We start from the raw sequence: 13,330 nt of genomic DNA, 5'->3' as shown, positions 1-13,330 counted from the left end.
ACACCTCTACTGCTGCCCTCCTGCACATGGATGTCCTCACACAAACCAAGGCTCAGCTCTGCTTGCCTCCAGACATTTCCCAGCCAGAGCTGAAGAACCTGGCTGTGGGGCCACCAGCGCAGTGGGAGGGAACACGGTCCTCTCCACCTTGCCACGTGCAGATGCACAGGGACTGCAGTAGATGAGGAAGGGCCAGAAGCTGAGTTACCCCCACCCTGCATGCTCAGCTTCGCTTGCTGCTTCCTATCACATTGTAAGTGCCTGAAATGATGCCTGAGCGAGTGCCGCTGCAAATTTTGCTGTATGAAATCCTCCCCATGACAGCTAGCTGTCACACTACGCTGACATCCAAACCAAGATGCGATCGCTAACCCATTAAATTTATAAATAAACTCCTCTCCAACCAGTGCGGCTATGGCATCTCCTTCTTCCATTTCTCTTGGGCTGCACTGCACCCACTCCTCTCTCTGCCCCTCATTGCAGGGTCTCCACCTGCACTCACCTGACACCCTCCTTTGCCCTCCCAAATGTTGCTTGACAGGCGAAACAGCAGTGCTTTCAAAATCATGTCATCTCCAGCTGAGTCAGGCCATGCTCCCTCACAGGGGACAGGGTTTCCGTGTCCCTCTCCAATGCCACAATGGCAGGATGGATGGCTAAGCCAGGGACAAGGGCACAGCCTTGTTTCATGGCAGCTAAAGGAAAGGAGGGCATGAGCTGAGGGTGAAATTGCTTGTAAGGGTAATCTCTGCCCCCAGTGTTTGCCCTCAAACTGTGAAACTACTGATTATACACCCTGAGTGCCCTCTGTATATATTGTGCCAAAATCAACGCTGTGCTTTACAATTGACTGTATATATCCAACAAACACAATCTAATACAGGATTTTACTGCTGACAAATATGTTTTCCATTAAGAGCTGAGAAAATAAAAGCCACCTGTGTTCTTGTGCATCTTTGGGGTTTTTTTGGGGGGAATAGTCAGTAGCAATTGAGTCACTTAACAGTTTAAGTCACTGTCCTAGTGTCTATGGGGGGGTGTCTCACCCCAGCAATCTCCGTATCCTATCCCTGGCCCAGGCAAGGAGCTGGAAAACAGAAAATCCTGCTCTTGTGATACTTCTCCATCAGTCCTGCTGGTCACGGATCACTCAGTCTCCCCCAACCCACTTGCTCAGAAGCAGAACATACCCTGCTTGCTGCTTGGATAAAGCATCCTGCCAGTCTGGGCTGCTGAGTAGGAACTGATGCTTTTTCTGATAACTGGTGCTTGCTTGGACTTACTTGTTACTCTCCTTGCACAGCAGAGATCGTAACGCCTCCCTTCAAAGGAGCTTTCCCACTTAGTTTTACACTGTTTATGTAAAAAGGACAAGGAGTCCTGATGTTTTTCCACAGCATGGGTAAATCCTTGCGTCAGTCTGGGGCGTGCGCTTCCTCCCTGCTACTGTAGTGCTTCAAGATGTTAAGAGGACGCAACAAGATGACTAATGTGAAATAAACTCGGGCTCTAATGCTGGGCTGCAGCTTTTCTGGTTTGCAGCCACGCCATTTTCCCCTCCAGACTACGGGCGACACTGTTCATGCTGAATTTCTTTCCCCTTGGGCATCCTTCTGTGCTGCCAACAGAGCAGAGCAATGAGCCAGCACTGCACGTTGAGGTGCTTTTTCGGGGTGTGGGTGTTGTCCGGGGGTGCCCCCAGCTGCACGCCCCACGGGGGCTGCTGGGGGAGGCTGGTGGGAGAGGTGCAGCAGCCAGGCACGTGCTGCCTCCTTCGGGCTGCATCACTTTGCCCAAGTCTTACAGCCAGGATCCACAGCTGACCCTCGAGCAGTACTTAGGGTCTCTAGGTCCCTCCAACACACCTGATGAGGGGAGAGGTAGGTGACTGCCTAATGCCAAAAATCCACATTTCACATACCAGTTGTCATCCCCAATATCCCCAAGGGTCTGATTTTCCTCCTCTGCTGAGTAGGTGAAATACTCGATGCTTTTCTGCCCTGCAGGGCTTTGCTGGTCAACGTTTCCTCAGGGCTTTCAAGCTGAAGGAGCTTCAGCCACCTTCTTCCCACTACAGATTTCCTGTCCCCTCAGTTTTCACGTACTATCTGTCCTTCCCTGTAAAATCTGATTGCGCTTTCTGTTAGAAATAACCTCCTGCTCCCAGGCACAGCAAGACCTCCTCGCTGCTTGGTGGGCATCCCATGCTGCCGGGGTGCTGCCCAGGAGGGGGTGCGCTGGTTTTGGTTGAGTTCCCGGTGGTGAAATAAGCTGTTTAACACTGATGGCTTACTCCACTCAAAACACTGGGATTGCTTTTTTCCTTTAACACCTTCCTTAGTTTTAATTCAGTTTGTGAGTAAAACTCATTTACATCATATTCAATACCAAGCTCTTTCCTCAGCACTCAGTGTTTTAGCCTAGGGAACGGAAAGCTGGAAAGGGGAGAGGAAAGTAGCAAAAAAGACTTGCCCAGAGCAAAGCCCCGAGATCCAGGATCTTCTTACCTTGATCTTACTACCTTGATCTTGTGATGTCTGTGAAGTGGAGCCCATCTCTAGTTAAAGTCCATGGTAGCTTGAGCAGGAAAATGTTGGGTGTACTGGGAGGTGGCTAAGCTCCAGGCTGTCCGTAAGGGGTTGCCTGGCACTCAGCTGTGGCCTGGTGAAGATGTTACCGATGGGCTGCACAGAACTTGAGTCTCTGGGGCTGTCAGGACACGTATGGGATGATGCTGCAGGGCTCACAGCATGGTGCCTGGGCATGGAGCTGTAACACCAATACCTGGCATCACCATCCGTCTGCTGGTCCTCTCTTCGCATCCCATGTTCAAGCCTCCCATCTCACCCACAAAGAAAGGTGCACCCCTTCCTTGTCTCACCTCCCACTTAGGCTCAAGCCTCAGTCCTAGGTGCTCTTGCCATGCCATTCTCTGAGTCTCCACTGTCCTTTCTGAGACACCCCAGCACCAGTAGGTACATTTTATTTTCACAGTTGTAACAAAGTCACCACTTTATCGCTCTGATCTCTTGGCACCGTTTCTTCCAGGAGACCCACCACATACCTTCACAGGACAAGAGGCACAAACCCAAACCCAGGAGGAGTTTCTGAATGTCAGAAAATACCTTTTCGCTGTGAGGGTGACCCAGCACTGGCACAGGTCGCCCAGGGTGGCTGTGGAGTCTCTATCCTTGGAGATGCACAGAAGCCACCTGGACATGGTCCTGGACAACATGCTCCGGGTGGCCCTGCTTGAGCGAGGGGGTTGGACCAGATGGCTTCCAGGGGTCCCTCCCAACATCAACCATGCAGTGACCCTGTGAAGAGCAGCCTCAGGATGAACATTGACAGTTCTGCTAGATGGGAAAGAACACAGGCTGGGAAAAACCATGCTGCTTTCACCCCAAAACTCTCCCAACACACCTGGTGATGCCCAGCATCGTGGCTGAACTGAGCCCTGGCCACAGCTCCTTCTGTTCCACAAACGCCACCCCTACTTTTTTCCCAAGCCAAGTGATTGACCAAAATAAACTGAGCTGTGAACACCCTGCCTGAATACCATTAACCTGAAGGTTTGCATTTCCAAATTTGCATTGCCAAAGACAGACTCGTCCAGCTGAGAGCTTATTTTTTCCCCAGTTCTACCAGTGTCAGGCCAGGTCCCCCTTCTCTGTTCACCTGGACATGAAATCCCAGCGCTGCTGCAGCCAGGCAGGTCCCCCCCAGCCAGTTTTCCACCCCTGCACTTTATGGCACTCACAGTCTGTCATGCTGTATTTACATCCGCCTCAGCACCGTTGTCAGGGAGCTTGAATATGCTTCCTAAAAGCCTCAAGATGTACCTTCGTAGCAAAATAACAGCGGGGTAATGGATAGATGTAATGTAGCGTGAAGAAATCCTTGAGGATCCACAGAGAGAGGGTTTTCAAGACAGGGCGATGGGGGGAAATTCTGCCAAGAAATTAAATTTTGCAAGATGTGATGGTGTTGAAGAGCAACATTAACCTGAAGCATTTAGGAATTGGAAGATGGACCTGAAGAGAAAAAAAAACAAAAAGCAAAGGAGAATGGTTAGGGTCATAATCATCTTCTTCATTTATCTTCCTCTTGAGGCATCTTCCAAATTTCTTCTGCAGTCCTGGGTGAGGGCTCAAAATCTTCCTTTGAAAAAGCAGTAAGTCAGCACAGGGTCCTGAGGGTGCTGCTGGCCATGGATGGGGCAGCACCATGGTCCCTGGCCCCACAGCACATACGGACGAGCAGGGATGAGCTGTGCCTCTGCAGAGATCTGGTGGATTTGGGCCCCTCTCTCGCCGAAACCATGGCCCCTGTGGTGCTCCGGGAAGCCAGAGGCATGCAGCATCCCCGCGGGCACAGCTCAGCCCCTGCCGAGGCCAGGCTGGGGGTCACTCGCAGGCAAAGCTCCGCACAGGACTGCCATGAGGTGCCAGCACATTTGGGAACGGCCACGTGGCACAGCAAGGGGTGATTTAAGCAGCAACAGATTCTATTTTTTCAGCTTGCTGATTTTATAACTGTCTCCTTTTGTCTCCACGCATTATCCTGACTTGAGGCTTTGTACGTGGCAAGTCTCGACCAGCCTCTTGCCTGCAACCTGGGCTCTTTTTTAAGCACACAGAGCAGAAGCAAGTGGGTGAGCAAAGGCTGGTTTAGGGCCCTGACACCCACAAGATGGGGGACCCAGCACCGCTGCCCCCTCAAAAGCCCTTGGGCAGCACTGGCTGACAGGCTCAAAGCAAAGTATTTCAAACAAGAAGAATCATGGAGCAGAGACTGTGGAGAACGTGACCTGCAGAGCTGACCACTGAGCAATCATTTTTATTTTATTTACTTATTAATGTTTGCAAAGCTCATGTAATCATTTACTTTAAAAAACAAACAAACAAGCAAACCTTATCACGACAGAATTAAAAGCAGCATCAAACCAAGTGCTGGCAACAACCCCAGCGCCACTGGCACAGCTGCCTGGCAGACCCAGTGCCAATCCCTGCGCTCCTGTGCCCTTGTCCCTGGTCACCCAGTCACCCCTTCGAGCAGGAGGGGTCCCCACTGATGGCAGCCCCTCTAGCCAATGCACCTGTCCAGGCAGGGGACCGGGCTCTGCCTGGGCATGTGCTGATGGCTGGAGTGGGCAAGTTGGCCCAAGCTGAGCTGCTCAGCAGCAGTGGCAGGACTGCAGCCTCTTTGCCCTAAGCCACTGACCCCAGAGACTGTGGGTGCCGACTCAACAGGGCAGCAGGGCCAGCGCTGCCTGGCCAGGGCTCCATCCAGCTCCCCTCACCGGCAGGGCACTGAGGAACCGTGGGACTTCATTTCCCTGGTGCTGAGGAACGGATTTGCCCACCTTTCCCCTCCTCACTTCACCCCCACTCCAGATTTCACTCCAATTCACACCGTCTCTTCCAGCCTGATGGCAGCCAGCCACCCACGCACCATGTTCCCTCATCCCTCGCTGCCATCGATCCCTGAGCCTGGGGCTGTCCCCACCTCCAGGTATCAAATCCCCAAGAGGGACAGATGTTTTTCTACCATGTTCCCACTCTTCCGAGCTGCTGCCAGGCTCCACCATGTACCTTTCCCCTGCCTGGCATGTGTTTCCCACCCATCGAACTGCAGCGGAGGTGACAGACCTGCCGGCCCGCGCCAGGCTTGGGATGCTGCTGGAGATGACCAGCGCTGCAGCAGGAGCATGCAAGTTCGATGCCATTGACACTGGTCACCAGCTGGCATTTGTGCACTCATCTGCAGCCTGCAGGATGGCCATGCTGGAGAGATGACAAAATAAATAACGCTTAAGCCAGCAGGCATGCCATCCATCCACAAGCTGTGTGTGCAGGCAAACAGGTTGATGGGATAATGGAGCATTGCCCTGTGCAAACAAGGGACTGTAAGACACACCAAAACCCTGAAACCACCCCAGCCACTGAAACTAGCCAAGAAGAAAAGCCAAAATATCCCTTCTACAGTACTGTCAGCTATGCAGAGGTATCCAACAAAGAGTGCTGTGGTATGGTGGGGTAAGACTGTCCAAGGACAAACAGCAAAAGTAGTTATAAGAGCTCGTATTTTTTCACTGGACCAATTAATCTAGTTGAGGTGTGATCTAAAATCTAGTATTAATAATTTAACCATAATAATAAATCAAATCACTTAAAATACCAAAACAAAACAGAGGACCGCGTAAGCTCCTTGCTCTTGCAAAGCCTCAAGAAAAAGCTCTGGCAATGAACAAACAGACCCATCAAGAAGCTGGAGGCTGCTGCAGAAGTTGGCTTTCCCATACGAAAAAAAGATCAGGTCTTAAAAGCTTAACTAAATGTGTTATTACAGCCCTGAGTGCCGCCCCAGGGAAGCAGCATGGATCTCGCTGGAAGGCTGCCTGGCTTGGGAGCTCAAAGCTGCAGCTTCGGGATTTCACCTTCACTTTCTTTAAATTCACTTGAACAGGAAAGGGCTGACAGGGCTGCAGGAGGAGAGGGCTGGCGCAGGTGCACACGCACACCATGTAAAGGCTCAGGAAGACGAAGGTATCCCTCGGCCAGAGAGGGGGTAGCAGCCGTTTCGCAGCCAGCCCCACAGCAGATCCAGCCTCACGCCGATGTCTGCTGCGGGATGGCCACCATGCTGCAAACCAACTGTACCAGGGTCTAAACCCCGCTCAACCTTTCAGCAGGCACCAGCTTGGGTGGAGATGACACTCGGCATCCCCCAGCACCTTTGCATCACCCAGGACACACCATGACATGCCAGGTGATGCCCTGCAGCACCTTCCTACATCTGGGACACAAACTCCACAAGTGCAGCCTGTACAAGAACTAGAAATAAGAAAGCGTTACCAGCCTTTTTCTAGCACAGAAATCTGCCACCCACGCGGTTCCCCACCAAGCCCCAGGCACGCCGATGCAAGCCCAGCGACTGGGAAGGTGCCGGCACAGAAGCCGCCCCAGGGCAGCACCCTGCAACCGCTGCAGGGGGTGGGGAGCCAAAGCAAAAGCTTGTAGAGACATTTCCTGACAGGAAAAAAAAAAAAAAAAAACCCAACCAAAAAACAAAAGACGTGAACACCGCTCCAGACATTAGAGCAACAGTGACATTAGGATTACCCTGGAGAATTAGCACGGACTTTAACCGAGTGTTTTCATCTTGGGAAAGTCAGTGCCTGCAGCTTCACCCGCTGTGCCCCACACACCGCCCAGGAAGCCCTGGTTTGGACCAGCTCCTCCTGGAAAGACACCCACCCCTCCCTGTGGCCCTGGCAGCTACTCAAAGCACCTCAGCCTTGGCAGGGCTGGAAGACCACAGCTTGTCCCCTCCACACCCACAGTGACGGGAGATCCCCACCCACCGCTGCACAGGGCACACAAGGTGGCACAACCCTCGAGGCTTTTGCTCGACCTCCAGCACTGACCATCAGGCATCTTATATGGAAATAAGAGCAAGGCTGGCGGTGGGATTATTTGGGGATTTTGCTTTGTAGACCCCCTGTCAAAGGAAAAATAGAAAACACATGTGCTGTGTCCCCTTTATGTAAAAGGCTCATCATTAGAAATGAACATATAAAATTTAATAGCTTGGTTTAAAATACATTTTCAATTAAAAAACAGCAGGCAAAACAACAACAAAAAAATCAGTTTCATAAAACATACATGACATTGCTGCTACTGTTACAAGACCCGTGTCCCAGAATATCTTAGAGTGGAAAACAATCGTCAAGATTTAGTTCACATACTTCATTAAGCAGTAAAAAGAAATAACATTCATGTCAATCTTACCTCTACAGAGATTCTAAATCTACTTCCCTGACCCTAGACTGAGTTTCTGTAATAAAACTTCCTTTTTTGATAAAAATGTGTAAATATATATATGTATTCTATATATCAGGTTTTAAAAAAATTCCCTTGCCATAGTAACGTTATTCCTGTGACTGATGAAGGGAAGCCCAAGCGGTGTGTTGGTGTCGGCTGGGTACAAGTCCCACGGCCACGCTGCTCTGCGGCGGTGGGTTCCTGCACAGGGTGGCGTGTGTAGGTCCCAGTCTCTTCAGCAGCGTGCTCCTTCCGCACCCCCACAGCCGTGGATGCATCCACGCGGAGTTTGCTCGGCTCTGGCCACAGAGCAGAGGGGAGCAGGTGGTGCCCAGCGCGGTGGCAAAGCCTCTGTGGGGCCCCATCAGTGGAGGAGGAGGGAGGAGGGGGGAATGAGTGGTCTATGAACCAGCTCAGGATTGGTCCCAATACAACTCCCAAAATACTCTATTTCATATAAAACATTAAAAAAATATGGTGGGGAGGGACTTCAAGTGACCACCTTGTATCAGCACCGAGGGAGAATCAACTGTATCTTTCAGTCCAGAGATGCCTTTGCCCAGAGTGGCTCTGAAGACCTCTGACATCAAGCTCCACCGCCTCCCTGGGCAGCCTGCTCTTCTCACCAGAGAAAACCACCGACACCCAACCTGAATTTCTGCAATTTACGCCCACTGCTTCTTGTTGTGCTTGTGATGGACAGGGAGAATGCTTCCATGTCACGGGAGGCTGCTCCCCTCACCCTTCCCTTCTGAAGATGACCCCTCACCAGGCAACTTATCCAGCCCCTCCTCCTCAGAAGCCACAAGCTCCGGCTGAAGGAGCAGGCGGTCTGGCCTCTCAGGACACCCGATAGGACTAGGCTCTGCTGGGAGGGCACCACGCTCCGGCGGAGGCCTCGGCCATGCCAAGTAGAGCAAAAGGCAGGCTCCTATTTCTTGCAAGCCATGCCCCTGTCTATCAACTCGACATGGCATTCGCCTCCCGCTTCCCAACAGCAGCATGACACAGCTGAACGATGTTCCGTTACAATTCGTTAACTGTTAAGTAGAATTGTTAACCATTAAGTAGAATCATATCCTACTGTTCTGGACTATTTCTCCAGCCTATCCTGATCAACCTTCATGTCCTAGGTGAGGCATGTGCAGCTTTGTGCTGCCTGAAAACACGATAAACCTCTCTCATTACCCCGATCCCTAACAAAAGCACTGACACTGGACCTGGTGCTCATGCTCATCTACTCACCCTGCAACGCAGGTTGCCACCTTCCATCCGAGTGCTGCTTAGATGTTCCTCTCTCACTTGCTGCTAACCAGAGGGTGCCTTTCCTTCATAAGCACACGCACATAAGTAAATACTGTACCATCGACTGCAGAGCAGTATTTTTGGGAGGTATCTGGCACTCCCAGCTGGGGCTAGGTTCAGGACACCTGCTACCAGCTGCCCCTGTTTGATCTCTCCGCCTCGGCAGCGGGTCAGTGCGATGTACACACACCAGGGACACCCAGCCTGCTTGCAGCCTAGTTCCTGCTAAGGCTTGGCCTGCTAAGCTGGGATGCCACCTTCCTCTCTCAAAAGCCTTGTGGCTGCACTTCCAGTTGTTAGCATCCTAGGACCTTGCAAGCTGGCTGCAACGCATGGGTATTATCTAGTCTGAGCTGCTGTTGCGGGCAGCATCCAGCTGAGCCTTAAGTACGCTGCTACAGAAAAAAAAAAATCCACCCTCCAGGAGACTGTCTTCCCAACCCCCAGAAGCGCAATTCCAAGGAAACTGCATCTGCTCAGCTCCTCTTGGGACTCAGCTCTCAGACTTGGCCCACATCACCTCCCAGGGCAGCATTACGCAGCTGTTTCAGGGCTCAAAGTGGCAGTTCATAGGAGAAGCCAGGACTGCCGTCACCTGGCTGTGCAGGACGGTTTAGGAGAGAGCCAGTACCTTTCTCTTTCCAGACAGGAAGATTCGTGTTGAACAAGCAGGTCTCTTGTGCCTTCTGTGAACATACAAACACGTGCTCACCTTTGGTGCGTGTTAAGGGTTTGTCTGTTTTTTAAATAGCTACGTTAAATATCTGTTTTCTCTGTATATGGCATCCTTTTAGATGGGCTTCATTGCATATATTCACGGTATATACAGAACACCATATTTATATATATTATATATCACGTGTATGTACACATTTACAAACCTTCAAAAATATATTGCACTTATATACAATATAGCTTCATCTGATGAGAGTTCACACAGTTACTAAGGCGAGTTCTTCATAAGCAAGGCAGTTTTACATTCCCTCCAAATGACACAAGTGATTTCAACAGTCTGCCCTGTTCACGAGTAAACATTATAAAGACTTTTCTCTAACCTGCACGCAATTCCTGCTAGTACCAATTAGTAGTTTTGCAGCTTTACCTAGCAGAAAACAGTCCAATAAAACGGCATTAGCTGATAACAGGCTCAAACATGGTTACCAAATAGATAAATAAGACATCACCACACTAAAAGGCCACCTTCCAGGAGTTTTCCCCTCCCTCATTTACTAGTGTTTTATACATGCTCTATATTTAATTGCTGATCTTTGCTTGCTCATTTCAAGTGCAAATAAGGTCATGAGCATTACAACGTTCTTTGTAAAGAACAGAAACACAAATGTATTAAGCAAAACCACTGCTCTGCTCCCCAGAACAAGTCACCACCTGGCTTTCTTCTGGAGAAGGTGATTAGCGTTTTGCCCAACATACTAAATTATGGGAAAATGTTCACTTGAGACCTTTGTTCAAAACCCACGGAGGATCTGTGATCTTAGATCTCAGTCAGAGTGAGCTTGTAAGATCCTCCAACTTCTTCAATTTGCAACTGGAAGGTATCTTCATTTGAATAGTGTTTCACGATGTTATCGTCCATGTTGACCAGAATTCTGGAAAAATAAAGTCAGTCAGGGACATATTACAGTTCTAAATACCCAAGACAGCAAAGGCACCCTCAAACCTCGGAGAGCCTGGGCTGTCCAGGGGTAACGCAAGATCCCCGCTCACCTATCTGACTTGTTGCTTCCCACAGCAGATCTAGCTGTCCTTACCCAAACCCTCCATCAAGGCTTGCAGCCATGTTTTTAGGATCTGAATAAAAGTGTAAGTCTGGCTCCTGGATCAGGGAAGGAGAGATATCTTGGAACCGGCAGAAAATCCTTCTGAAGATGCAGGCACCTGGGGAGCCTTGGGGCTCTGAACTGATTGGTTTGATGGTTACAAACAACCAGCACAAAACCCTACAGAGCTTGCAGGGAAGAAACCGCTGATGCTTGGCCACTCCTTTCATTTGCCAGAAAGGACAATACCTGTGTGTTTGTGCACACACACTTGCAATAGCGGTCCTCAGCAGTGGTTTAACTACCATAAATTTGAAACATTTGCAGTTATTCTGGCAGAGTAATTCTGCTCTGAGAGCACAATCCTCGAAACTACATTCCAAAGGTGATTAAAGGACCTAATTTTCTGGCCAGAAGGGCTCTGGGGAAGGGGCTGAGACAGCAAAGTGACTTTAGAGAAAAACCAAGAAAACTACTGAGAGATTAAAAGGAAAAACAAAAGCAGACAATGTTCAGGAACTCCATTATTTATGCTACAAAATAAAAGACAGTGGAGCATGGCCTCTGTGGGGAATGGGCACTTTGCAATAAAGTTCTCCTCAATTTAGCCCACAAAATGACAAGCAGGTTTAACAACTGTAACCAAATGCAGAGACAGTGAGTACAGTTAACCACCGGAACAATTTAACATGGGTTGAAGTAGGTTCTTCATCACTGGGAGTCTTTAAACAAACTGAACTCTTTTTCCTGATATGATCAACTCTGGTTCAAATGGCAATTAACTCAGAGAAGTTCTGTGACTCGTATTTACCCAGGAAGTCAAACCACATATTTCTATAGGACCCTTCCGGTCTTCAGCTCTATGAATGACATTGGAATGTGTGTACATTGCGTGAACATATCCATAAATAGCATTTGCATATGTACAGTGCATAAAGGAATTATAAAGCAGATTTGCCTTCAGGTTTGAGAGGAAAAAAGTTCATGTTCTCAGACAGTTGCTGAATAGGTACATACTCACCCTTTTTTACATTTTTTGAAGATTTTTCCTATTTTATCAAAAGGAACGTCGTACTTGTCAGATATCTAGAACAAAATAAAGCAAGCGCTGGTGAAGCAAGGAGGCTGCTGGCATTGTCTTCCACTTACTATCTTACAGAAAAGAACAAAAAAAAAAATGCCTGCAGATGAGAACAACTGCTCTGCTCTATAAAAGCAATACTAAATCCTAAACTATAGCATATACCTACAGAGGAGAACCCCTCTGCAGTTTGCCAACTTCTGTGGAAAAAGTTTAATTAAGTTCTAAACCTGACTACTGACTTCCCATTCAGCAGCGCTTTGCCCCCACACCAAAAAGCCCATGCATTAAAAAACCACCCCACACCCTGGTTCTCATTTTCTCGCGGCTGTCTGTTCTCTTAGCATACTGAAAAACATTTTTAAATTCAGTGCCAGAGGGATCAAGTGAAAACTAGACATCACAGTGGCTGATGCAGGAAGAAAACAGCAACAAAGTGAAGACCTCTGCTGCTAAGGTCACTAGCTGATCAGCAGTGTCCCCTTTACCCAACAGGGTGACCTCAACGTGAAACCACAGCCACTAACCATGGCACTTCACTGTACAAATCTCCAGAAAGTCACGAGGTCAGTAACCTTAAGCCAGTTTACTTTGGCAAATTGCTCTCACACACTGACAGGAACTACCAAACAATGTGCCATTTCAGTATGCAAAAGTACAGGGGTTTCATCCAGGCTACAGCTCTGGGCGCTTGCTTTAAAAAGTCCAAGTTGAACAACAAGGATGCAGCTTCACTTCAGGACCACACAAGGTAAGGGAGGACTTCCTAGCCTTCAATCCCCCTCCCCATTAGCCCCCACTTCCAGCCTGCCTGTGCTGGTAAAGCTCCACAGCCAGGAAGAGAGAGCTTCAGCTTATAGAACCATCTGTGGGTCCCAAAGCCAATGGCAAGACCCAGCTGTACAGCCCCAAAGCCTCCATCCTCTTGAGCATCGACAAAGCATAAATCACAAAGAGACAGCCAGAAACGTCGGTTTTGAGCTTGTGCCAAACATTACACCACTCCTCAGAGTTAAGCTCTGTGTTTCCTTTGCAGCACTGCAGCAGCAGGGATAGTGAAAGGCTATTTTGGAAGTCAAGCACCAGACAGCAATTTCACGCATGTGTGCACAGATATGTAAAAGTCTTCAAGCACATTCAGAGGCTGGGGCTTGGAGCTCTTCATAAGCAGGTTATGAAAGGGGAGCAGAAGCCCCCAAATAAGGCTTTGAAAGACTGAAAATAAACTCAAGCCACTAAACACATTCTGGAAATCACTACATCTTGCAATTGAAATACCCTCTCTGACAGGAGGGACATGCATAGTGGAAGTCTGTTGAGTGTTTTTTGATGTAGCTTGG

The 13,330-nt window shown here is 49.3% G+C and overlaps 1 protein-coding gene across 1 annotated transcript in view; it reads right to left on the bottom strand.

The window, feature by feature from the left end:
• Nucleotides 1–7,563: 7,563 nt before the first annotated feature.
• GRHL1 (grainyhead like transcription factor 1) overlaps nt 7,564–13,330 on the bottom strand; it is a 51,948-nt gene continuing 46,181 nt past the window's right edge. Inside the window, exons 15-16 of the mRNA XM_055713875.1 lie at nt 11,931–11,995; nt 7,564–10,738 (exon numbers count right to left, since the gene is read on the bottom strand). Coding sequence (XP_055569850.1) covers nt 10,624–10,738; nt 11,931–11,995 — 180 coding nt within the window. The 3' untranslated portion in view covers nt 7,564–10,623. The remainder of the gene's footprint in view (nt 10,739–11,930; nt 11,996–13,330) is intronic.

The sequence above is a fragment of the Falco cherrug genome, chromosome 6 (assembly GCF_023634085.1).
Source record: "Falco cherrug isolate bFalChe1 chromosome 6, bFalChe1.pri, whole genome shotgun sequence".
NCBI lineage: Eukaryota > Metazoa > Chordata > Aves > Falconiformes > Falconidae > Falco > Falco cherrug.
Note: the sequence above shows the minus strand (reverse complement) of the source record. Positions and strands in the feature narration are given on the sequence as shown.